A 27,371-nucleotide genomic window follows, 5' to 3' on the forward strand; every position below is an offset into this window, starting at 1 on the left:
CGTTATGGTTACCAGTCCTTTTGCACTGCCCCATGTGCCAATAGGCTGATGATGAGGATGGATTTCCATCTTATTGTAGGAGCAAGGATGTTGGTGTTGAGTGCTGCACCATCGCGTCTATCTGCAGCATTCAGTACAGATACGGTGACATGTAAAAGAGTCAACAGAGGATTGTTTTCCCTTTAACTTCTGGGGGTCGGGGGGCTGCGTAAATTGCCGAGCTATGCCCCGACCCACCGCGGACACTGTGTTTGACCCTAGAAGCATTTGGAGATCAGCCAAGAATGCAAATGCTTTTCGGAGACAGCAGGAACTGTGGGATACCTTGCGTCCTCGTTCCCCCCTCCCTCCATGAGCATCCATTTGATTCTTTGGCTTTCCGTTACGCTCGTCACGCAGCTGTGTGCTGAGTCTGTGCTATGCCGTCTGTCCGTTTATTTATTAAAAATACTTTGGACCAGGCGTAACGTAACATTTCTTCCCCTACTTAGATGCAGGAGTCTCCGAGCGAGATCACCGTGAGGACGGGCACTGAAGGAGATAGAGAGCGCATGCTGCGAGCACGAACCACGGACCTATGCAGCCGTGCTCTGGGAGGCAGTGCTCCCTGAATACCGCGTGAAAGCCTCGCGCGGAAAAGTGTGCTAGCAGCTCTCCCCAGGAACCTCCTGCTGATGCTTATCGATTAACGGCAGGAGACAGGAGGATTTCTGTTCTTAAGTGTCTATTTTATGGGTTGAAGTGGTGCATATCGCTTATGGTGGCCTTCTGCCCAGGGCTGAATTTCACCCAATCTCAGCTTCCATGCAGTCATCCACACCAAAATCCCTGTGCCAACACGTACTAAACTCCGAATAATACCTGGGAAGAATTCTCTGGGGTCAGCCTCTTTTTTAGTTGTTCCAAAGTTCTGGGGCCTGATTCTGATCTCACTTATTCTAGTGTAAAACAGAAATAACTCTACTCAAGTCAATGAGTTACACTAGTGTAAGTAAGATCAGAATCAAGCCCCTGGTCAGAATTTTGCAGAAGTTCCCTGCATAATACAGGGCACTCTGCAGAGGGTGGTGATGGTGAATATTCATTCAAAAGTTGCACTGTAATCAGGTCAAGCACTACGCCGGGAAATAAGAACTGTAATACTTCCCTACACACATGTACGGTCCCATATCAAAGAGAATAGAAGAACTTTCATGCTCAGTCAAAAAGGTTAAAGAAAGGTGTTATTTAAATACCAATCCATTCATCATTCTATTCTTTCTAACTGCATTTTCCCAAACTGCTAGTTATTAGGCACTGCTCTTATGTGACAGCTGTACTCTCTCACCCCTTCTGGGTAATGCTATTATCTCCTGCGGAGTCTAAATCATAATCCCTGGTTTGTGACGTCATAACCATCCTCAAAGCAACAGATTGTGACGTTGGGAGAAGAAGACTATGTCCTCTCAATTTGAATAAACCGAAGGAAAAGTGGATTTAAGAAAGCTTTTCAAATGGGGACAGCTTTTCAAATGGCTCCTACCCAACATGATAAATAAATAGTAACTATAAATAACACGCAAACATAGGCCAACTAAAATGGCTTGTTTTAAGAACCACATGTGATTTACTGAGCCTTGAAGTTACTTTACTTTTGAAAGGATTGGGAATGGGAAAAGAAGGGGGATCTACAGCCTAGAGATTAAAAAAAAATAATCAAAGTTCTTATTTTCAGCTTCCTGGACCCCTAAACTAGGTTTATCTTTTGTGGCACCTGCTTACATCTAAGAGAGGATATGACAAAAAGCAGGCTGTGGAATCTAATTAATACTGGTCCTATTGTTTCTTTTCTTGCATACAACCAAAGACGAAGCCAAGAAGCAGCACAATCTGTGGGTTGTTCTAACCAGAATGTGCAAGGGTTACACTCTTTTTAGCAACTATTTTTTTAAATAGCTAAATCCATTTTTATTTTCTTTCTAAGCATGACAGAGGAAGACCTTCCGATCTGCAAAGTCAATTCTGAACCATAATTATTATTACTGAGAGACTCTAAGTCCTGGAAATGCCATGTCAAGAGGCATAGATCAGTGGTCAATGGAAATTTTGGATTGTCATTTAAAGGGACTCCTCCATCAATTTAATTAAAATTAAAAAATAAAGAGACATAAATAAATAAGGATTGTATACATCATACCTAGCACCGGAAAGCCTGCAGGTAGGCAAGCCATGCCTTACACACACCCTGATAGATCGGGGGCAGAAAGTAAAGGACAAAATGAGTGGGAGGGGAGGTGGTTGGGAGTTTGTTCATTAAATAATTATGGTTTTTAGTCCAGTTTGCTAAGTAAAAGAGTGACTGCATGTTTAGCAGATGCTGCTGTATAAAACTGAATTCACCCAGATACCAACATATTTCTATATCTTGCTCCACACAGTACTTCACAAGCAGGATTTTCATGATCAGACAAGCATCCACTGAACAGCTGGACACAGTTTGCTGATTTTAAAGCAATCAGTGACCACTGATCCCGACGACATCCCTTCTCAAACGGAACCACCAAAAATTATAAATAAATAAATAAATAAATGATCAGTTTGAGGGGATGATAAACAAAATCTTCCGTCTGTTCAGTTTTTCCCATTTTCAATTATTCATTTGTTAAGTTGGGTTATTATTTTTTGGAGGAAGGAGGAAGAATTGCTATAGTCAAATATTTCATGGCTATACTGTTCCATTGTCAGGTGCGGTAGTCGAGTGTTGGTGTGTGTGTGTGTGTGTGTGTGTTGTTTTTTAAGTTTTCTGGCACAGGAAAGAAACCAAATACATATTTTGTTGAGGGACAGGAAAGGTGGCAACTCAAATACCACAAGCATCCTGTTATATATCGTCATAACCTGGCTATCTCTAAAAGTATCAGTTAGCTCTTAGAAAGCACTTTTGATCTACAGATTTAAAAGCACTTTTCTTAAGAAGTATCATTATTACCATTTTATGGATGAGGAAACAGAGGCAAAGTAAGATGAAGTGACTTGTCTAAGGTCACACAACAGGTCAAAGGCAGAGAGGGGAATAGATCTCCAGAGACCCAGTCCAGTGCCTACTTACTTGGCCACACTGCCTTTCAATAAATAGAAAACAAGAATTAATAGAGCTTTCTAGTACCAGCAAAGAGGGATATAATGGGGAGAAAATTAGGCAACTTAATACAAAAACCCAGTGGTCTCAGTCAAGGGCTTCTTCAAAATGCTATTTTGTTTTGATTTTCTATTTTTTTCCTTTGAAAAGATATGTTAGACTGTGGGTATATAATAGAAAGAGAATCAGCAACTAGATACAATAATAGTTACCTTTCCCAAATTTAAGATATCAAAATATTTAGCAGATTATTACTTCCCACTATGGCATTAGCAGTATAGACCACTAGAATCTTTAAACCTTGGATGCGGATATATCAAATTTGTGGTGCCCATTCTAGAGGTGGTGCCAAAGTTTAATTCAGGGATGAAAGGGTTAAGAGGGAAATTTGATCCCTTATGTAGCCCTAGGAAATATACAGTGCATCTGTAATTAATCTGACAGGCTGCATCAGTTCATAAAGGGTGAAACGCACCCCTGTGCGGCAGGCTAGCATAATGCCGATCTATCACTGAAGTCCCCCTTAAGCCTTCAAAACAGGGATATAACAAAGCTAGGTGAATGGATAGCATGATTGCAGATGAAATTCAGTGTTGACAAATGCATAATGGAAAGAATAATGGGAACTACTCATAAACACTGTTGGGATCTAAATTGATTGTAGTCATTCAGGAAAAGACCTGGCCATCACGTTGTGCTCAATGTGTGCAAGGGTGGTCAAAAAAAGCATGTAAAATGTTAGGTCGAACGAAGAATGGGATAGAAAATAATACTTGAAAATATGATAATGCCATCATATAAAACCAGTGGGTATAGCCTCACTTGGAATACTGTGCTCAGTTATGGTTATTCAAAAACAGTAATAGCAGAAATACAAAATTTTCAGAGAGAAGCAACAAAAACAATTAGAGGCATAGGGACATTTCCACATGAAAGTGGACTGAAAAGATTAGGATTGTTTAGTTTAGAAGAGGGGACATAAAAGAGAAATAGAAGATGATGACTGGTTTAGACAAGGTAAATCAGGCATTCCCATTGATATTTTCCCCTTTTTGTTTACATAATTAATAATCAACCTGTAAAACTCCTTGCCACAAGGTATCACTGAGATTAAGAGTTTAATAGGATTCAAAAAAGAATGATATATTTATGTGGCTAATTCCTGTGTTGGATAGGATTAAAATAGCTAGTGATATAAACCCTTATATTTCAGATTATAAACTAACCATTAACTAAATGAGGCTGGGAAGAAATTTCCTCTACTGACATTTTATTCCATAATTGCCCACTACAGGGTTTCTACTCTGAAGTATCTGGTGCTGGCCACTATTGGAGCCAGGATACTGGATCGTCGCTCTGATCCAGTATGACAATTCCTACGTTCCTGCAGTGTTCAACAACAACTAAAGGTGGGCTATGGAGGCCTCCTGAGGTCCCTTCCAACCCTGAGATTCTATGATTCTATGATTCTATGTGTCTGTACTCAAAGTCAATGTAACATAGTGTCTGGGTCAGAGGTCAACCAGGGACGCAAGGCTGGGGTTCAGTTTTGATGGTGCTGAATTCTCATGGGTTGTTCACATGAGATTTTGGCCTCATCCAAAATAGATTCAGAAGACAGGCCCCTTCCAATTTGGATCTGACCTTGAGCAAAATCATGTGCATGGCTGGATTCAGATCTCAGATACGAGTACCCCATTTCCCCCAGTCACACTCTGGAAATTCAAAGGGGTTCAGAGTTGAGGTTTAAACTTTGGCACTTGGTTAAGAACAGCATTTGTCTACCTGTTCACCTTATCACTGAAGTAAGCAGTTTATTAATAGGTAAATATTAACTTTAAAAAATTAAAACTCCTCCAGGCTTTTTAGGAAAAATATATAAAAATTACATAACCTGATATGGAGAGTGCTGAATATAGGGAAGTATCCACGTGAATAAACATAAAATGAAGGATTATCCTTATTTTTCAAGGACTTAATTCCAACAAGGAAGTGAACCAGTGACCTTCACTTACTCCCTACCTCCTTCCTCCTACAGTCAGACAAAAATCTGTTTGGCTGGTTTTAAGTTATCAGTATTTTTGAGTGGGGGGAAAAAAGTCACTTCTGGACTAAAGACCAAGTTTAACACATTTCAGCCCAAAGGTTAATTTTCTGACAAAATTGTAAGTGTTTGTAAAAAAGATGTTTAGATTGGAAGCAGTATCTAACTCCCAGCTATAACATCATTTCTTTGATGCTATAATAAGAGTGCTGTCAATTCAAAGAAAGTTTACTAATGGGGAGAAAAAGAAAGGAGACTGGAGAAAAGATTATGGGAGTGATTTCCAGAGAAGGCAACAAATAACCATACTAGGAAGACATGTATTTGTAGAAAATGTGTGACCTTATCTACATCTTTAGAGTCACAAAATTGTTGGCTTAATTGTTTTGTAACTAATGCTTGGAATGAAAGAATCCAATATCTAGGCTCTTTTCAGAATTTAAAATATTTTTTTTGGCCTGTGTGCATACACAGGTACAAATACACAGCTGGTGTAAATTAGTATAGCCCTACTGAAGTCAAAGGAACTACGTCAATTTACATCAGCTGAGGATCTGGCCCATAAAGTCTGTGGGCCTGATTCTACCTTCAGTTACCCCAGTATAAATCCAAAATAAGTCCATTTAAGTTAATGGAGTGAAAATGATGTAAGACTGGTATAAGTGAGAAAACAATCAGGCTGATAATGAAGCTGTGGATATGTCTATATTGCAATGAAAAATCTACTGCACCAAGTCGGAGACCATGTCAGCTGACTTAGGCTCACAGGGTTCAGGCTACAAGGCTATAAAGCTACAATGTAGACATTCCGGTTCGGGCTGAAGCCCGGCCTCTGAGACCGTTTTTTATCACAGTGTGAACATACCTTGTGTGGCTTGCCAAATTCTACTCTCAGTCATTCTGATACAAACCTGAAGTCCACTGGCCTCAAGAGACTTCTGCCACATGTGCAGCAGCATAAGTGAGAGCAGAATTTAGCCCACAGAAGAGAAAGGACTCGGGGATGGGGGGCTCCTTTGCCACAGTTTTACACCACCGTGATTCTACTGGATTCCATGAAGTTAACTCCTGACTGTAAGTGAGCTCACAGTCAGACACTTTGGTGCTAAATTGGCAGTGGTGGCATAGATTTCAAAGGGGATGGAGAAGTCTTGATCCAAGCCTAGATTGCTCCAGCTTGCTTTTAAATAGACCCCGTTGCTTTTGAAAGCTGTGGTTCAATTTTGCAGTGCTACCGGCGAAGCTGAGAATCAAGCTAAATTCAGATGCATCCAGCAGGGAGAGTTGCTGTGGGGAAAGAGGAAAATCAAAGGGTAAGAGGTAAAGTGATCCTATTTCACTGACCCGGTGAACACCAGTCAATGGAATAAAGGCCTCATAGGCGGGGGATAGGGAGGGGAGGGAAATCAAACAGTGGTGATATTTCCTGACACTGTCAGTAGCTCTTAGTATGGGTGCCAGAGACACAGAAGGAGAGAGAGAGATTTTTTGGAATCACAAAAGTAGGGAAAAAAAGCTGCTAAAAATGTGCTCTCTCTTAGTCATCCACTTAGTTTTAAATTATTAAACTCTGCATTTCTGCTGTATGACTTACTTTAAATAAACAGCATGGTTGACAATAAGAGTTTCTTTTTCTGTCACAGTTATAATTAAGTTGCTTTTGACTAGTATTTTGATATATATCCTATATGTTAAAGTATGTGGCGTAGATCCTCAGATGCAGCAGATTAGCCCACAGCACAGCTCAGGAGAGGCAGATGCAAAGCTAGTTTATAAACTGCCTTTGTGCTCCCACGATATTGGGCCATCAGTGTGCAGGACTGGCGCCATGGAGTAACTTAGAGCAACTTCTGGGCCGCTCTAACTTATGCCAGCTGCTAATAACCTCAGGGGGCAGATACAGTAGCCAGGGTTTTCCAGGGAAAACTCTCCCCCCAACCATGCAGCCTCCACTAGCAATCAAGATAGGGCTGGTGTAGAAGCTACTATGCTGACTCTATATCATAGGATTCTGTGCAATTCCAGTGGTGCAACACAAAACAGCCATGGTGCAGAGAATCTGGCTGTTTGTCTGTAGAATGATTGTACTTACAGCCATCAAATTCTGAGTTACATAAAGCATCATGAGACACAGATTACACAATTCTCCTCTCTCAATGGTTTTTCACTAGTGTAACTCCATTGACTTGAACACAATGACTTCTGATTAATTACGTGGACGTTAGCAAGAAGAGAATTAGGCTCAACCTGGGCCCAGTACTGCTGTCACTTATGCCACTGTAAATCAGGAATAACTTCATTGGAGTTACAGCAGGGAGGGTGGGAAACAGAGTAAGAGCAAAATCAAGTCCGACTGGTGCAGGATTTTCATGCAAGGCAGCCCATTCCACCAAAGAGGCTGTATGGTCTGGGACAGTAATATCACTATGTGAGAGCTATGATCAAAGGCTTCTGGTTTCCAAATGAACCAGCTCAAGTTACAAAACTTCAAAACACTGGAGAAACGGCAGTTGTGTAATGCTCCTTAACAGGGCAAGTGTCAGGAAGGCCACATTACCACAACCTTCCAGGTATGGGAATGGGAGTGGGGAGAGGGGAAGAGGAACTAAAAACCCAAAGGAGGCATTTTTCTTTCAAAACTTAGCACTTCAGGGTTAGAAGATTCTTGGAAATGGAAGGGAAAAGGCATTTCAGACAGACACATAGCTATCATATGTAATGAATGCGAATTGAGGGAACATCAAGCTAGTGATGTTACTATCATGACTGAGGGGCACTTCCATCTCTATTTAGGTCATATAACTTTCTGGATATTCATTAATTAAACGCTTTGGGGTTTAATTCCTCAAGCCTATTCCCAGCCTAAAGTTGAATTTTGCTTGGGAACATGAGAGAAAATTTTATTTTGTCATTTAGAATAATCAAAATGTGAAATATAACCTATTTCTTACCAGCTGAGCTATGACTCACTTTCCTCATAACCCCCCTTCCCCGGTCTAATAACTCAAAAGAGCTTCTTCTTTAAGCTTTGAATTTGCTGTGGGCTTCAGGCCAATTTTGCTCTCAGGGCAAAATCCAAAGGGTTTAAGTGAAACTAAAGTGGCCTTGTGCTGGCCTTCTTCATCAGGGTGAATTTCACCCTTGGTTAGTCACACCAGCATAAATGAGAGCAGAAAAATGGCCCAAAGTCGTAATTTAAGACAAGCACTATGAACACATTCCTTTGGTTTGGGAATAAAGTTATAAGCATGCCATATCTGTGTACCATGCAGGCACAGAAGTGATCTTCCACTATTCACATGCACAAACAGAGCAATACACATGTACTCAGAACAAAGATTCAGATGACAACTGTTTGACCACTACCTTGCATCCTCACCAATATTATCTCATTGTTTCCTTATATGCCCCTGTTGGTCTGTTTATACCCACCTGTTGTCCCTTGTCTTATACTTTGGTTGTAAGCTCTCAGGGACAAGGACCATCTTTTTTCTCTATGTTTGGCCAGCACATTGCACAATGGGGAGTAGTCTGCAGCTAGGTGCTACAGTAACACAAACAAAATAAATAATAATAAATAAAATAATAATAATAAAGATGCAGTGAAAACCATAACTTCCCATGTCCTGGCTTTTGTGCATCTGAAATTTTCACCTTACCTTTGCATTGTTATGGATTTAGTTAAGATCATTTAATTCTGGTCTAATAAATGCCAGAATAGCTGCTTTTGCTTCTACTTTTCAACTCCAATTTGACAAAATGTCACCCTATTAAAAAAAAAGATATCCAAGGGCCTAATTTTTTTAAATGACATTCTAATAGCACTGCCTCAGATGGCAATAGTTTGGTCTTACTCTGCTTACAGTAAATGACCAGCAACCTGCTGCAGCCATGCGCTACAATGAACTCATATTTTAAGCTACAAGCAAGAAATTAAATAACTGAAATTGAAACCACAATGTTTTTGGTGGGGAAGGGATATACCAACCCTAGGGAAGAATGTGAATTTTTTCTCATATCCCACTCTTCCAATAAATACATAAGAGTAAAATAAAAAGAGTACAAGACGTCCTAAAGCTCTCAGCCTTTGAAACGTAGAGGGCAAAAGTCTGCTTTTGTTTATATCATTTTTGTACCTGAGTAATTCCATTGACTTCAAATGGGGCTACTTCCAATTTGCACCTATGCAACTGAGAGCAAAAACAGGCCCCGCTGGCATTTGCCTTCTCTAATCATTGATCACTTACATGTTTTAGATCATTGCACTCCTCTAATTTTCCCACTTCCTATTACTTTCTTTCCACACCTCTATGTTAATGTTCAAGGCCCAGATTAAAGGGATACTGCCAGTTCAAAAATCATGGACCAGATTCTAGCCCCAGCAACAGGCCCTGTGTGACACTCTGGCAGCACAAATGGACTATACAGGTGCCCTATCTAAACAGGTGAAGATTCCCTTGTCTTGGAGGCATCCTTGACTTGGGGACTTATGTAGAGCTGACATAAGAAGTATTAGGGATATGCCCAGCGGAGGTGGTGTGGCTGGAGCACTGCTTTGCTCTGGTGAACCTCAGCTGGCATAAATGTCCCTTGAGAGGGAAATCCTGGGGCTTTTCAAACTTATGCTGGGGGCTGCAAAGCATATATCACCTTCCACATCTGGATCTTGCACTGAATACAACTCAGACACATCTGAGGATCAGGCCACATATATTGCCTTTCTCCAAAAATATATACATTTTCAACTATTTTGCTAATAATATCTTAGATGATTACAAGTTTAAAGAATTTTAAAAATCTAATTTACTTGTCATTCTTAATTCTCTTTGCCCACCTTTCCCATTAGTCTCGTCATGGACAATGAAAATCAATGCAGCCACTTTCACTTTGGTTTAGAGTCAATTTCACTTTCAGGCTCCTGATGGGTTTCAAACACTGCAGGTGAAAGTTTATTTGTTGTTTTAAAACTTTTAATCAGAATTGTTTTTTCCCCAAAAAACCGGAGGAAATCATTATTTCTATTGGTCTTGGGGTTTATAAAAAGCTTGTTAGAAAATTTCAATTTTGGGCCATATTTCAGTTGCTCATGTCTCTTTTAATATATTATATCTGTAGCTACTGTTTCATTTTGACATTTATTATAATTATACAAAACAAAGGGAATTGGTCAAGTTCATTCCTGGTATTGCTGCAAAGATTTCAGTGTAAATACACCAAGGATGAATTTTGTTCATCATCCCACAAATAGAACTAAACTACTGCAGTGTTCGATTTCCTCCCGAGCCATTTGTGAGCTCCCATTTTTGCTTCTCTATGGAAAGAGTCATCATAATGCCAGCTCATCACTTAATCCCTCAGAATAGGCCTTAAGTAATATCAAGGCTTTGTGTTGGCACAGGAGTGAATTTCACCCCTAGGATGCTGATGGGAAGGAAGGGCCACCAGCCCGCCTCTCCCATTATCAGAAATACTGCTCCAGCCATCAAGCTGCTGTATAACCACCATTAACATCTGCAATATAGACTTTTGAGGTCACCCCTTATAAAAATTCTTGGATATTTCAATTTTCTCAAGTTCATCATCAGCCCCTTCAGAAATGCCTGCATCCCTAACAATTCAGTCAGCCTTTAAAAATAACCCATCCGCCTCTCCACCCACCTCACTCCCACCCAATCTCTTCACCAGTGACATTTCTGGAAGCCAAAGCTCACTGAAACAGAATTTGGTGTAAGCATCATGCTGCCAGAGAAGGCTGTCACTATTATAAAGTGGCTGCTTTTATTAACCTGGATTCACTTTTATACTGATGGCAGTAAGAAGCAATTTAAAAATTCCAAGGCCGTCTCAAAGTTTCTCAACAGCCAGTCAGAATCTCCGAACGGCATTCTCAAAACACCAGAGGGCTTTGCCTATAGGAAAATGAAGCTTCTGCATTTTAACACTGCAATATAATTCTATCCGCTTTATAGGACCATAAATAAAACTGACCGAATTATAAATCCTTCATAAGTGGAATACACAGCATCATATAAACACAGTTTACTCTGTGACATTTTGTTTTAGAGATCAGGGACAAATGCCCCTAAGGAAAGAAATGATGGAAATCAATGGGGCCAGGCATTGTCAAACCAGGAACATCAAAGTAATTTCTCTTGTTTATATAATGGGCTAACGTAACTTCGGCTTTAAATTGCAGCCGTGGAGATTTCTGCATTTTGCTGTCAAAATTGTCATCACCAAAAGGAGAGGCTGTGGAATGAGCAGGGGAAAGAGCAGGGAGAAAGCAAGTTCACCTGGAAAAGAAGAAATAGTCTAGAGCCTCAGCTGGTGTAAACCAATGAAGCTACAGAAATTAACACTAGCCGAGAGACTGGACCAATTGGATCAAAAAAGTAAGGCTAACCCATAAACTGCAATAATACTTATTACATTTCCATAGTGCTTTGTATGTTCAAATGACTATATTAACTAATCCCCACAATGTCACTGCAATAGGTGGGTAAGTATTATCAATCATGCGCATAGTTAGGGGAGCAAGGAGACATTGCCCCCGGCCCCAAACAGCAAGCCTCGGTCAGGCACAGAATTTACCCCCCGTCTGCATGGCCCCATTGGCCTGACTGGAGCTGCCCCCCCAAATATAGAAGTCAAACTACGCCTGTAATTATCATCTCAATTTTACAGCTAGGGAAACCAAGAGAGAAAGATGAAATAACTTGCCCAAGGCCATAGTGAGTCAGTAGCAGAGCCAGGGTTAGAACTTTGAAACCTTCTAATTCCCAGTTATGTGCTAGTTCTGCCAGACTACATTGCCTTCCAGCTGTGGGCCAAGAGAGGAGTAGAACCTTCCCTGTACCAATGCAACCACTGCCCTCCCCCAAATAGTTACCTAAAATAAAATAAAGTGTGCATAGGACAATTGTGAGTGCCCTCCAATATCTCTTAACTCAACAGGAGTTTGAGAGCACAGAGTTTTCTACCTCAGGGGGACTGAACCAATGGTGAAAAGAGTACTAAAACCATGGCTCAGGTAACCACGAGCACTTTTGCCACAGTATCACCTAGGTGGGCACTGAACAAAGTTAGTCAGTATGGTTGTGAGAACAGCAATGCCCTAGTCACTCTAGTGCTCCCACTGTTGCTACTACTCAAGAAGCTGCAATGTTGCTTGATCAACAGCAGGCAATTTCACACAACAATGTCTAGTGCAGACTTGTCAGGAGGCTTCAGTGTAGAAGAAGTGCGAAAGAATATCGTAACAGCAATTCTGTTATATTATTACTTGCTATGTCTGCTCTTCTTTATTGGACTTATAGTTAAGCACAGACTTTAAGTGCATGCATGAGCTTTTGGGGCATGGAGGGACATCAACCTCTCAATAATTTGTAAAATGTTCTGACCATGTTTTCAATCTAAACTGAACTACTCTACAACATCAGTTTACTCTGTGCTCTTAATTCGCTCAATTCTTCACTGCAGAGGAAACAAGATGCAAGTCTGGGCTTCTCTTAACTAGATCATGGCTAGCAGTCTGTGTCTGATATCGCCAAGAACTGTGTTTATGGGCCAAATTCTCCTCTCATAAATTGTTCTAAGCCCCTTTCAGTCACTAGGGCTGTACTGGTGTAACTGACAAGAGGACTTGGCCTACCTAATCAATCAGTGACAAAGATGGAATTGCACAAATACAAGGAGTGAAATAAGCTATAGGAACCCTGAGCCAGATCTCCCACTGGTATAAATCAGCACTGATGTCAAAGGTGCTTCCCCGATTTACAACAGCTGAGGATCTAGCCCAATTTTTTTTTAATATTTGGATTTAAACTATGCTTTGAAAAGCAAATGAGAGGAATCCTGTTTACAGCTGCTGGGTGCTGCAGAGCATAAGGATTCCCCAAAGCTATGCAACTCATGGCCATGCCTTTCCAGCAAAACAAATGCCTGTGTTTAACTGAGCTGGGGCACTTGTGTCATTGCCAAGTCTGAGTATAATGCTCAGCTTTGTCTTTGGTGACCATTATTACACAGACATGCATAGAGAACACACAACAGAGATCTCAATCTTCTTTCATGGCCTTGTGCAGGAAAGGCCTACTGAAGATAATGCCACTGTATCCAAATGTAGGGATAGTGAAAGCACAGAAAGAGCTGCCTTCCTTCCTATCTCCCCCATGACTGAGACCCAGGGCTTGTCACACAATCAGTCCACATTAGAGAAGTGTAAATTCCAGTGGGCACTAACATGTTGCTCACCAACTGGCCTGTATGGACCCTGCTGGTGTGCACAAGAAGTTCACTAGTGTGCATTAATGTCACCCTGCTACACTCAGGCCAGTTAGTTCACAACACACGAGTACACACTAGAATTTGCACCCCTCTAGTGCAGACTAGTGCATCCTTGTAGATCAGCCCTCAGATTGCAAACGTACAGGGCAAAATCCTGGCCTCCAATTCCACTTGCTTTGTACTTCTCTGGCAGAACAAAGTAGGAAGAAATCCAGCGTAGCTGGTTGGTTGGAGATTCCCCAAGCATTGGGGAATCCCCGCATGGCCCTAGATCATTCTTTCTTCCCAGATCTGCCATATGGGGCATGACCAGGGTGTGGGGGACTGTAGTGAGTCGGTGTGGCTCCCCTCCTGCCCTGAGGAGGGAGCTCCCTTACAGACACCCAAGTGGGCGGAGCCACCACCACCAGTCCCCGCCCCCCGGAAGTCAAGGGGCGGGACAGGAAGTATAAAAGCCGGCCGCCAGAGCTCAGTCAGAGCCCAGCCACCGCCGGGAGCAGACGTGCCGGCGGGAGCTCCTGACTGGGAACCCTCCAGGACCCGAGGCAGCTGTCCTGACTGGCCAGAGCTTCCCCGCGCCCACTACGACGAGGAGCCGCCGGAGCTTCCCCGTGACAGGTACTGGGGCCCGCCGCTGGAACTCCCCCGCGCTCCCTACGAAGAGGAGCCGCCGGAGCTTCCCCGCCCCTGCTGTTACCCGGAGGAGCCGCCTGAGCACGCCTGGCCGGACTTCCCCGAGGAGCTGCCAGACCTGCCACCAAGCCCTGGTCTGGAGGAGCCTATGCAGGTTGACTGGCCTGGAGCTGGTGCCCCGGATGAGGTAAGCCCTGAGGGGGAAAATGGAAGTAGCCCGGGGGTAGCCGACCCCTGTCAGGCTACAGACGCAGAGGTCCCGATGTCAGTGTGTTGCGGTCAGGACCCCACTGACCAGCGGCAGTGATAGCCGCTGCTAGGGCCCCGGGCTGGGACACAGTGGAGTGGGTGGGCCTGTGTCCCCCCTGCCACCCCACTCACGGGTGGCAGTTTTCCCCCTTGCTCAGCCCCTGCTCCAAAGGGCCTGAGTTTATTGTGCTGATTGCTGCTCAGCCCCTGCACCAAAGGGCCTGAGCTCCTTATATATTGTTTGCTGCTCAGCCCCTGCAACCAAGGGCCTGAGCTTCCTGTACTGTTTACTGCTCAGCCCCTGCCACAAAGGGCCTGAGCTCTCTGACTATTTGTTTGCTGCTCAGCCCTTGCCATCAAGGGCCCGAGCCTTTTGTACTGTGTGTTGTTACTCAGCCCTGTCCCAAAGGGCCTGAGCCCCATGTGCTGTATTGCCGCTCAGCCCCAGCAACAGAGGGCCTGAGCTCCCTAACACTGTTTACTGTTGCTCAACCGGTTTACTGTTGCTCAACAGAAGACGTGAAGTGAGTCGGTGTGGCTCCCCTCCTGCCCTGAGGAGGGTTGAGCCCCGGCGCGATCGATTACAGGGACGTCCTAAAAAGACTTGCTGCATTAGTCCCCATTTGCCAGAACAGCTCCTTGTGTGTGGCCTTTGTATCCAGCTGCAATTTAGAGCAGCTATACGATCTACTACAACTTTAGCTTTATTAATGATTTGTATTATTGCAGCACAAAGAGGTCTCCACTGAGATCAGGGCCTCACTATGTTAGGCACTTTACATACATACAGAAAGAGGCAGTCCTCATCTGAAGAGTTTATAATCTAAATAGTCAAGACAGACAGAGGGCAAGAGAGGAAACAAAGACACAGAGAGGTGAAGTGACTTGCCCAAGGTCACACAATAGTTTAGTACTTGAGCTGGAAATAGAACCCAAGATTCCCCTGACTGTCTGTCCACTATTTCTCTAATTTCTCTCCAACTGGATCCTTGCTCTCTGCAAGTTTCTACCTGCCCTAGCAGAGATGATTCCATTGGTGATTGCATGAGGGTTAGATGACGACGGTTGCACCTGAAACCATAATGTCTTCTGAAGATTCTAGAGAAGTCTTTCTTCTTTAGGTTTTCATTAGCTTTGATGTGTGAAGCAGCAATGATGGAAAAAGCCAAACATGGTTCCACCCCCTGCTCCATTCCCCCAGGAGTACATAAATTTGGGAGCAACGAACCTGACACATAGTACAACTTTCCAGTTCAACTATCCCAGGGGTGAAAAACATCAGTGCAACAACTGCAAGAGGAAAAAGAGGGGCCAATTCGGTTCCCAGTGAAGTTAGTGGCAAAACATCCCAAATTTAATGGGAGCAGAATTAGGTCTTTAGTGAGGTCTCAGGACCCCATGGCTTAAAAGGGACAAATGAATTTCAGATGAAAATGTTGGGAGAGCTGAAAAAAACTAGGCTGGTAAACTCACAGGGCCAAATGTATCCTTCAGTGGAGTTACCCCAGGGATAAGTTGTCCCAAGGATATTGAGGGACGCCCCATTGGGTGAAATTCACCTGGTGAAAATGGCCAGAACAGTGCCTATGAGCAATGTATGCTCTAACTGGAAGGTTTAAGCAGGCCACAGGTGCTGTGCTGGCTTCTGGCATAGGAGTCAATTTCACCCCATTAAAAAGCCTGGAAGCTGAAGTCATCTTTTCCTTGCTGCTTATACTTTTTTACTATTATTACTTGATTTAACTGCCTACACTGCTCTTTGTAAGTGCAGTCATCTGCCAATTTTACCTTGCAAGTTTAATAGGTTGGGATGTTTTGAAGGAAGCTTTCTCTGGACCAAGCAACAAAATATATTTCCCCGGGTTATCTCAAACATAACTATGATTCATAAGCAACCCTGTGTTTCGGTGCTAACAGGCAGAGCTGGTATGTGGGAGCTCCAAATTCGGAAGCGGCCTTGAGACTCTTCCCGCTGGAGAAGCTCTGACTAGGGTGACCAGATGTCCCGATTTTATAGGGACAGTCCTGATTTTGGAGTCTTTTTCTTATATAGTCTCCTATTACCCCCCACCCCAGTCCCAATTTTTCACATTTGCTGTCTGGTCACCCTAGCTCTGACTGATGCTGGAGGTGATACCATCAGACTTGGCAAGGCCGTGGGAAAGCGATGCCCATGCGATTTTCTCTGAATCCCTCCTCCCTGATCGTCTTTTAGTGGGGCATCATCAACAGTGCACCTGGCTAGAAATACATCTATATTCTTGGCCATACATTGAATGGGGGAGAGGAACTGGATGAAAGAAGAGCAGGAGCAGCAGAATCATATCTAGAGTTACCTCTGGGTAAAAATTAAGCCCCAGCACAGATGATCATATCACTCGCCAATCAAAGCACCCGAGTCCATCTCCTGGCAGATTAGGATATACAGAGCTAGCAGTAGGTTTCTCAGTGCCTCTTAAAAGTAGGACATTTGTGGCCCAATCCAGCTCACTCCCCATCACCTGAGACCAGCTCCTCCATAATTTGTACTTTTAATGGTATGTTGGCTGGAGGACTGAGTTTATGGCCTGTGGGGCCCTATGCAACCACACAGGAATGACTCTGTGGAAACAATGCCTGCTAATACGTTTGTAAAACATTACTGAAAACGCACAACCACACAGATATTTTTTGTCTCTCCAGAAAGCTTGGACTGCAAAACAGTAGTGAAACAAATCACAAGAGCCTCAGGAAACAAAGAGCACGTTGTTGATAAATTGTGCAGGCAGCTAGAAAAGCACTTACTGAATGGGTGCCTGAAAATTGTTTCCCACCAACCTCTGAAAAGTTAAAAAAAAAAAAAAAAAGACAAACACTTCACTTCAAACACAACCATACCAGTAATCCCAATATACAGTTTGGATTAGATAAAAATATTTTAAAACACACACACACAGAGCAACCTTATTAAGATGCTGTTTTGCCACCAACTCAACCAGAATCTCTAAATGTTACAAATCTTGGAGTATGGTTGGTAACATCAAAAATGCCCTCCAAGTTAATCATCAGAATGCAAACTACCAGACTCCTTCATTATCAAACCAGCGATTAAGGAGGCAACAGATTCCTCTCTCTAATTTCTTATCTAACATTCACCCATAGGTAATTATACTGGGGAATAATCCCATAAAAACTTAAAATAAGGATTTAAAGGTGAAATACAAAGTAGTGGAGACATTTTTTCTGGACCCGTACAAAGATCTTTATTTAAAGATGCCATATCTGTAACAATATGAGCCAGATCCTAAGCTAAGGAATGCTCGCTGCACCTTGGGGTAGGCATGTATGTAAAAAGATGGCCTTTAGGCACCTTTGTGTTTCCCCAGTCTTGAGTTCAGATGTAGGACTAGTCCTAACTCAGAGCAGCCCCGGGGCTACTCCAATTTACACTGGCTGGCAATGGCCCAGAAGCTTTTGTGGCAACTGGGGGTCAATCAGGTATAAGGGGAGCACCAGCTATATGCCCTTTTCCTAAATCGTGCTTTTATACACTGATAGCTGGAGGTGACCCTTTAGGAGCTACTGTGGTGGCTCTACACCACCTGAACATCTCCCTACAGTAAGAGAAGCATCCAGCGGCTGGCTTGGCTGACTTTACGGATGCTTTCTGCCAGAGAACCACAAAACTCCCCATTCTACATAAGAATCATGCCCTGTGCTTAGCTTAGCTTTTAAATATAAACATATGGTAATTTTTATTTTCTCCTCCACTCACTATCCTAAGTTTCCCCTTCAAAAACCAACAACCTCATCAGCACCTGAACGGGATATATTCTTTTGCTGCTTGCTTTGTTTATAGGCTTTGTGATATTATCAGCTGTCACAGACAAAAATTCAGGATCCAGAACTTGGTGCATATGTGAAGAGGGAAATCATTTTCAAATATTTTGTTTTAAAAAATTAAATTATATTGTAAGTTATTTCAGATGGAGATTGCATCTTCCTATGAATTTGTACAGTACCTAGTACAAAGGGGCCTCTGGGTGCTACAGTAGCAAAAATAGCACTACATAATAATACGTAAGAATATTTGGAAATAACTCTCTATATACAGTGTGCTCCGTTACGGTGTAATTTGTCCCAACGTAGATGGCCAGCACAAGTCCTATGCTCAAGTTACGGTAATATTCACTTAAACCCAATCTTGAGGAATTAAGTAGGACATTGGTGGTTGCATAGGTCTTGTGCTAGACTTCTGCACAGGAGTGAATTTCATCCATAGTGATTTGGGTATGTAAACAGATTTAAAATAAATATAAATAAAACTTTTGCAGCTCATCATTATGTAAAAGTCATATATACTGTTCATGATACATGCCAATGGAGCTGAGTGAATAATGTAAAAATGTTCTGCGAATATTCACTTGCATTTTTAAGTGAATTTGATTTGATCACATTTGTGACTCTTTTGTATTTGTTTTCTGCAAACATTGGATCATTTGAGTCATACTCACACACATTTTTATGGGAAACAACTCTTGAAACTGTGTTCAGGAAACCAAATTTTATGTTTGCACATGCAAATATTCATGCTGGAAATGCTCGCACACTTATCCAACCAGGGAACAGAACAGTACTCTGTAACGTATCTGACAGATTGCATCCATGTCCAAGAGCACAACCCAATTCCTTGATTATTGATTAAGCAGGCTCAATACATTTGGGGGGTGGGAAATCAAAATAAACATTTGTCAAATAAACTGAAATGACAAATTACTTTGAGGAAAGCGCAATTTGCTCATGGACATTCTAGAAGAAGGCAGGCTACATTCATTGAACAAATTATTTGTGATGAATTATTTGCTTCACTAAATCTTGTGATAGAAGAGTGTTGTCTGATGGACTAAACTCGTGTTTAGTCTGGTGAAGAAAAGACTGAGAGGGAACATGATAACAGTTTTCAAGTACATAAAAGGTTGTTACAAGGAGGAGGGAGAAAAATTGTTCTCATTAACCTCTGAGGATATGACAAGAAGCAATGGACTTAAATTGCAGCAAGGACGGTTTAGGTTGGACATTAGGAAAATCTTCCTAACTGTCAGAGTGGTTAAGCACTGGAACAAATTGCCTAGGGAGGTTGTGGAATCTCCATCATTGGGGATTTTTAAGAGCAGGTTAGACAAACACCTGTCAGGGATGGTCTAGAATGGATAATACCTAGTCCTGCCTTGAGTTCAGGGGACTGGACTATTCAACTTCTCGAGGTCCCTTCCAGTTCTATGATTCTGTGTATGAGAACTGAAAAGCTGAGCTATTCTGGCACTTTCCCACAAACAAAATGAACAGTTTTATCATTTAAGACTGTTAACGCCCTTGCATTGTTTGTAACGAACAACCACACTCATGATGGTTGTTCCATTATGAAGTTTCTTAGAGAAGTAAAAAGTTTGACCCTTACCTATTATAACAGGCTTAATCCTGTTCCTGTTGAAGTTGACTGAAGTCATATCTTGTATCAATGGACTTCAGTGGGAGCAGAAGCAGTACCTATTCCTATAAACTGACTATGCATTCAAAGAGCAGCACACAATGAAGCTCTCCAAGATGAATGTCTACAAATTCACCCCTGTAATATCAACCATGCATGCCCCTGAGTTCACCTTTGCTCAAATTGTCATCCATGTTTCTATCTCTTCTCATTGGAAGCAAGCCCTAACTTTGCTGTAGCATGTGCAGAATCTGCTGCCCACAGTCTCAAATATACTGAGAAATAACCCACAACAGCTTTAATTAATGGAGATATCCTATCTCCTAGAACTGGAAGGGACCTTGAAAGATCATTGAGTTCAACCCCCTGCCTTCACTAGCACAACCAAGTACTGATTTTGCCCCAGATTCCTAAGTGGCCCCCTCAAGGACTGAACTTCCAACCCTGGGTTTAGCAGGCCAATGCTCAAACCACTGAGCTATCCCTCCCCCCATTTGTTCCCTGTACATTTCAGGATTTTTCAAACTTAGCCTCCTCATTTTTAAAACTCTCGCACAAACCTCTGTCTCTCCTCATTCCCTTCCTCGGTCCCTCCATTCACCAAATAACTTACTCTCTACCCCTTTATGCAATGTCAGTACTGTCAATGCAAGAACTTTCTTTTCAGCTTCATTCCTCTGGAATGGCCATACTGCATCCTCCTCATTCCGTACCAAATCCAGCTCCCACTAGAAGTCAATGAAAATACTTCATTTGATTTCAACAGGAGCTGGATCAAATTTCATGTGAAAACCATTTTTTCTCCTTTGTCCATACCACTTCATTTCTCTCTGCTCTTTTTTATGTTCTTAATTATTATTATTATTTCAAACAGTGCATCCATTATTTCATTCTGTAAAGCATCCAGCATTACAGTTTGCCTGAAAGAGTCTGTATGAAATAGACGTATGCTATACTATAAAGGGCTTCAGGGTGTTGGGGGAATCCAGAACATTCACTGGCTGGTGAGGACATCATAATATACAAAAGCAGTTGTAAGGACACATTTAAAATACTATGCTGGTTCTTCCAATGGAGCCATAAGTTGTCTGTAGATCATAAATAATTTCCCTCCAGAGATAAATTCTACTGAGAAATGTTTTTAATTTCTCCAACTTCCTTCATCATTCTAATGTATGGTCTTCCCCACTGTAGTGACACTAAATGTCATTAGAGTGGGGATGGAAAGGAGGAAGCTGTCTGAGCAGCATGAAAACAGTATTTGTAGAATACAGCAGCACCTGCTAAGGTCTGAGATTTAGATATAAAAATGGTCATATAATCTCACTCGTTTGACAGCGTATCTGAATTTTAACAACTCTTGGGCAAAAGGCTAGTTGTCACTTTACAAATCCATTAAGAGCCTGCTCTATTCCCACTAAATTCAATGGCAGTTATGCCACTAATTTTGCTGGAAATAAGATTGGGTCATAAGGCCTTGATTTGGCAATGTGCTTTGTGCAGTCAGACCCCTATGCCCATGCAGAGCATATAGGAGTTGATTGGCATGTAGCACATTGCAGGATCAGGACCTAAATTAGATCTCTTCTACCTATCATTTGCACTAAATTTGGCAAAGAGGTGTTTGCTAGAATAGTTTTAACACAAAACTTTCAAAAGGTCTGTTTTTCAGATCTACTTAACATGGTAGCATTCATTTCAATCAGAGTTGTAGAGCCTCAGCTTCTCTGAAAATCAGAGTGGAGGTATCTCACATTGGATACCCAAAGGCCGAGTCACTGAAAATCAATGGCAGCTTTTTTACAATTCTACCCTTATTGTATAACAACCTCCTTTCCAACCATATTTAACATTGAGGGTGCAGACATATATAATTGACTCTGATGTCAACATATCTTAGCAACATTTCATTAAAAACTTGTGCTTGTAAAACCTCCATTGCCTGAGACACTGTTTCCAATATTATACTTCCGATTGTGTGATTACTAAATTAGTTCATCTCTTAAGTGAAAGATGTCCTAACAGGTTATCACTGGAAGGTATGCAGATTCAGATAAGACTTATTGCTATCAAGATAGCCTCTCTAATTAAAAACCACGTAAGAAATGTGTTTAAAAATATAAATGGAACTTGCATGTATTTGGGGAAAACAGGTCTGAATGGAAACTTCAAATGATTTACATCTCTCTGGCCAGATCCTCAGCTGGTGTAGTTCAGGGTCACCAAATTCAATGGAGCCGTGCCAGTTTACGCCATCTGTGGGTCTGACCCCTACAATCTATAAAACTATTCATGACAATATGGATAACACTGATGATACGTATGTTTATAAAATCAGAAGCAGCAGCAGGATCATGATTCTACAGCTATACAGCTCAATATCATACCAGTATATGATTAATTATTAGCTGGTATATGTACTGCGTTACATGTACAAGTTGTTGTACTTTATATACAACAGAGTGCACTTTCTCAATATGGAAGGCTCATCATGCAAGCTCTCTAAATGCAGAACTGCCATTGGCTTCAATTGGAATTCTGTGTATGGAATGCCTGCAAATATCAGAGAAGTTGTGTGAGTGATACCAAATGGATTTGCAATGTTATGCTCTTTGCTTTCAAAGAAACTTGATCAAAGACTAAATTCCAGCACAGGACAGTGTTGCTTTGCTTGCAGAGAAAGGAGCATTTCAGAAATGTTAACTGTGCTGTCATTTGGTGCCAGGGCAAACAAACAAAAATAGTACTGAAGTGTATAAGTTGGCCTTTAAATGAGAATGCAGAAAGATCCACTGAAATGCTGAAGCACTTAGCAAGGAATACTTCAATTCCTCATCTCTGCCTTCACTAATAAAAATTCACTACAGTCAATCTGAATTACTGTAGAGGGTTTCAAGGAGAACATAAAGGTTAACAAGGTCAAAAGAAAACTCACAAACAAAATATATTCCTGGAATTAAAAAAAAAGTGTCAGGAATACATGAAAAGTTGATTTCACACAGAATTAGTGGCAAATGGAGAGCAGCCTCTGTTTAATCTGAATAATAAACTTGAATCTCTTCTCAGTGTTCACATCCAATCTGTTTTCTAAGCATAGTATCTCCTGGTGTGTTATTGTAACACAAAGCACATTCTTTTTGCTCATTACTGTTAATTACAGTGAAAAACTAGGATAATTAACTGCAGTACAGTGTAATTCGATGAAATTTACATAAACCAACCCCTTCATAGACACCTTTATATATCCTTTATTGTCATCTTTTACAATGACGTTTCCTTATAATAAAATGTTATGAGTGTGGTAATTAAATTATTACACTGCTTCTTATATTCTTGTTCCCTCCTAATACAGATTCCATGAGCTACTAGACCAGTTGCCGGAAACAATGACAGAGATACTCTGAATTGAGCCTAATACAACAACAAAAGGGCAATTGTCTTACTATGGCCTCCAAATTATTCACATGTAGAATTCTTGTGGTGAATTATTAAGAATTTTTCTTAGCTGTTGTCCCACTCCCAGTATTACTGGAGTGCAAACATTTTTCAGCATTGCGCTTTACCTTCCTTTCTTGCTTTCCAAACTAACTGGTCTTAATCCTCTCTTTGTGACATTAGTCATTCTCAGAAAGCTTGATGTCCCAGCACTGTCGACTCCTCAGGGCAGGCTTTGCCTATCCTTCTTTAAATCAAAATCAGCACGGTCTTTAGCCAGCATTTTGAACTGGATCTGAACCCACTTCTCAATGTCAGTTTTGCCAACTCCCTCCCCATTACTAGATGTCACCAATTTCCACTGACATCACAAGCACAGTATCTGGGCCTCTTTGCAGGAACCATCAAGTTCTTGTTGGTAAACATTTCTCTTTCGCAGATATTGAGAAGGAAATCTGCTATCGCTACATGGAGGGCTGAAACGTGCCATTTGGAGTTCAGATGAACATGAAAGCTCCCCTTTCATAGCATCCTTTGTAAGTTTGCCATGAACTGTGGCAGATTCTGTACTTGACGCTCTCCCTTATTCCTCTTCCTTTGATCTTAAAAATTATCCAATCTGAGTGCAAGGCAGGTGAGAGCTACTAAGAGGTTTGTATAATATTTAATGCAATGGGGAGAGAAGCAAGAGCCACGTATCTGAAATAACTTTAGGGTGAAGTATTCTTTTACTTAAAAGAAAAATGAGTGATGTGAAGATCAATGAAGAAGGTAGAGGACTTGGTATAACAGGACTGCATATTTTCCTTCTGCTAGTAAGTATGTTTTGCCAGAGTTTCTTTCAAAAACAAAACAAAACACACACACACACACACACACACACCCCACGCAACCAAACAAGCCTTTACTTCCTAACCTTCCGAGCCTTAAACTCTTCAGATGAGCTAAAGAAATGATCACAGCCTGATTCACTACGGTGTTACTCCATCAAATTCAATGGAGTTACACTAGTAAATCGCAGTGGTCAATCAGGTCCTCAAACTGCACTGTTGTCATCGCACAAAAATGCTGCAGGTTCCCCATCCACCCGCCAAGTTAGCAGGGTGAGGGCTACATGCACACCTGCAATTCTGCACGTTCCTGAATCTGATTAGCACAGAAAATGCAGAAGACCAGAAAGCATCTTTCCCGTGTTTAACTATGTACAATTAACACCAATTCAGATTTCACCTCCGTGCATTATCTATATCAAGGGTGGATAAGGTAAGGAAGACAGAGGCTGGCATCAGCTACTTTTAAGCTTTATCCCTCCATCTTCCCTGAAACAGTGCATATAATGTGTTTGCTGTTTGCACACACACGCCTGCACAAAGCAGAGACCTGTCTCTATAGATTTGCTATAGTGTAAAATTGTAAAAGGCAACTTTCCTGCTAGTCCAGTTGGTCAAATAACTGCAGAGCCCAAAAGCAACAACCCTGAAAACATACAGTCTCTCCTCCTACCCTGCTGCCTGCCTGCCTGTCTCTCTCTCTCCCCATCTCTAATCACTTAGGAGGAAGATAGGAAGATTATCAAGGGAGAAAAAAAATAACCAAAGCTGCAGATAACCCTTTAGGACCATAGTATAAGGTTACATGATTTGGAGCATAAAGATTAATGTGCAGGAATCTCGGATGCAATTTTATATCTGTATATTGGGGGGCGGGGGTGTTGCCAAGAAGATGAGGAAGAAAGAAATGGTGATGAAGATAGAAAATGAATGTGTATATCTAGGGTTGGTTTTATGATCAGCTAGAGTGCCCAGCAAGAGATTAGCGATGGAAACAGGATACGGATTTATCATCACCAAGACACTGCAATTTTTTGGTGGGGTATTTTTATCATCATCATCAGGACGGATTTTATGGAAACTACATCTGGAGAGATATGAGTTAATTCAGTAATATGAAGAATAAAGGTAATGTCCAAAAAAAAAAGATAGATACGTTCAGCAGTTGTATTATTTTAAAGATTTAGAGGGGAAAATAAAATAAAAATCACTTTCATTTCAAGACTATATGATCTCACATCCCATCCATATATTCCAATGGTTGCCATGGGGTTTGTGGAGAAGAGAAGAACGAATGGGGGGGGGGTCATAATCAATCATCTCAGAAGAGCATTTCTCCTTACAGAGAAAGATCTGGATTTTGACTGTGTCCCTAAGAAAATTGCAGACTGCAGAGCTGCTGCCATGCAGGGCAGTGAGGAAGCAGGCAGAGCAGAGGCAGCAGCTGGGGATGGAAACGCCTATTAAATCCTTTAGACAACAGATGGGCAAAGCTTGGCTGGGTTTTTAAAAAAACACAATGCATCATGTTTTATTGTCCCACCATAATGAACAACACTTAACACCCACAAGCCCAAAGAAGCCCCCTATGGCTGATTCCACCAACCCTCCCTTCTAAATTATAACCTGGAGACTCAATCCACTTTTGGGGGTCCCCCGACCAAATCAATTTGCCAGACTCAATTGCTCATTGCACCTGTTACTAAAAAAGAACATAAAAATGGGAAAGGCTTTTGGGATTTTTTTTAACCGCTCTTCCTTCCAATTACTGCTCTCCTGCCCTTGAAGTAAATATAACATCCAGGCAGGCAACCAGCGAGTCCAAATCTTGAATGCATTTAGGAGATCTAATTATGCCACGAAGGGCACAAGCACCTGCTCTCTGCTAATTCTCTCACTACGTTTCCTCTTAATATTTCTTACCATTGTTCCTTTCAGGGAAATCTGATGGGGGCCAGTTTCACAAGCAGGGGCTTTTGGAAAATAAATAAATAAATAAATAAAAACCTCAAACCGCTAGAGTGAATTCTGCTGCTGACCACTTTTTTATTTTTAAATTCAAACTATGCCACACAAAAACATACCAAACAACACCATCCATTCATATTTTCCAAATAGCCACAGCAGCCGGTGCCATAGACTGTACTGTGCATATTCTCTCCCACCAACTGCACCTTAAGGACTACACCCTTTTCAATCATGATGTCATGAAATACTGCTGGTGACTCCCCCGCCTCCCCACCACGTCCTTCTCCTCCTCCTCTCCAGTATACACAGTGCACCTCTCATTTCAATTTAATTTGATCAAAAAGAAAAGGAAGCAAAGTGGGGCAGTGAAGTAACTGACATGAAATTTACCAGCAGCAGGGCATCCCCGTTTTCCTCTGCATGCACTTTGACAGCCACCAGAACAACACCCGTTAGCAAGAGTGATGCACACAAGGCAAGCTATGCTTTTTAAAATATATATATACACACACATATATAAAAACAACAGGAAATAAATAAAGGCAAAAATCCATTAGAAATAGTCTCTCCACTGCAGCAGCCAAAGGGAAAACCCAGAGTCCCTCACATCTCCCATCCCCATCAGCTGCTACCGCACCTTATCCCTAGTGCGGCTGCTGCAAAGGAACCAACCTGTCTGTCCTTTGCCCAAGGTTTTCTCCAGGCGATAGGGTCCAACATATTGTGCATGTTGAGCTCCGCTGCCTTCTTTCCCCGTTGATGTCATTTCTACCTGGCGCTATAATTCTGCGCTGTGTGTGTGTGGCGGGGAGCTGGGATTTCTCTCTCTGCAGTTCTTTAAATTCCCACTTTGCAGCGGTGTAAGCAAAGCACCCTTCTCCCCTCGCTCTTGGCTGCTTTAGTCCACTTGGCTGCAGGTTTTCTCTTCCTCCTTTTTCCTGTTCTGCCTCTTTCTTTCTGTCAGTCTGTCAGCGTGGGATGCTGAGAGCCAGAGCAGCTATTACCAGTGTTCAACGAGGGGGATCTAGGATCCAAGCCCAAGGAGCATGATGCTGGTGATCGGAGCTCTGCACGCCTTGTTCTCACTAGGAGCTGTTCAAGGGAGAGCGAGAGCTAGAGCAGCGGAAGAGCTGGGGCCCAGAGTTGTGAGTGACATTACAGGCAGCCAATCTCCAGCAACAACTCAGTTCCCCTCTCCTCCTCCTCCTCCCACTACCTTTCCTTTTCCATCAGTATCAGCAGCAGTTGCTGCCCCTGTCTGATACAGAGCATCATAATCAATGGCAATATCAATAAACCTATGGCTATCAGTCTATTGATAAGGAAAATAATTAAAGATAA

The 27,371-nt window shown here is 41.9% G+C and overlaps 1 protein-coding gene across 5 annotated transcripts in view; it reads right to left on the reverse strand.

Moving 5' to 3' along the window:
• The window catches only part of BRSK2 (BR serine/threonine kinase 2), a 463,971-nt gene extending 436,873 nt beyond the window's left edge, over positions 1-27,098 (reverse strand). For all 5 annotated transcript variants that reach the window (XM_045017047.1, XM_045017046.1, XM_045017045.1 and 2 more), the window contains exon 1: positions 26,703-27,098. In XM_045017047.1, the coding sequence (XP_044872982.1) occupies positions 26,703-26,796 (94 nt within the window). In that variant the 5' untranslated portion in view covers positions 26,797-27,098. The remainder of the gene's footprint in view (positions 1-26,702) is intronic.
• Between the last annotated feature and the right edge of the window lie 273 nt (positions 27,099-27,371).

The sequence above is a fragment of the Mauremys mutica genome, chromosome 4, assembly GCF_020497125.1.
Source record: "Mauremys mutica isolate MM-2020 ecotype Southern chromosome 4, ASM2049712v1, whole genome shotgun sequence".
Classification (NCBI taxonomy): Eukaryota; Metazoa; Chordata; order Testudines; family Geoemydidae; genus Mauremys; species Mauremys mutica.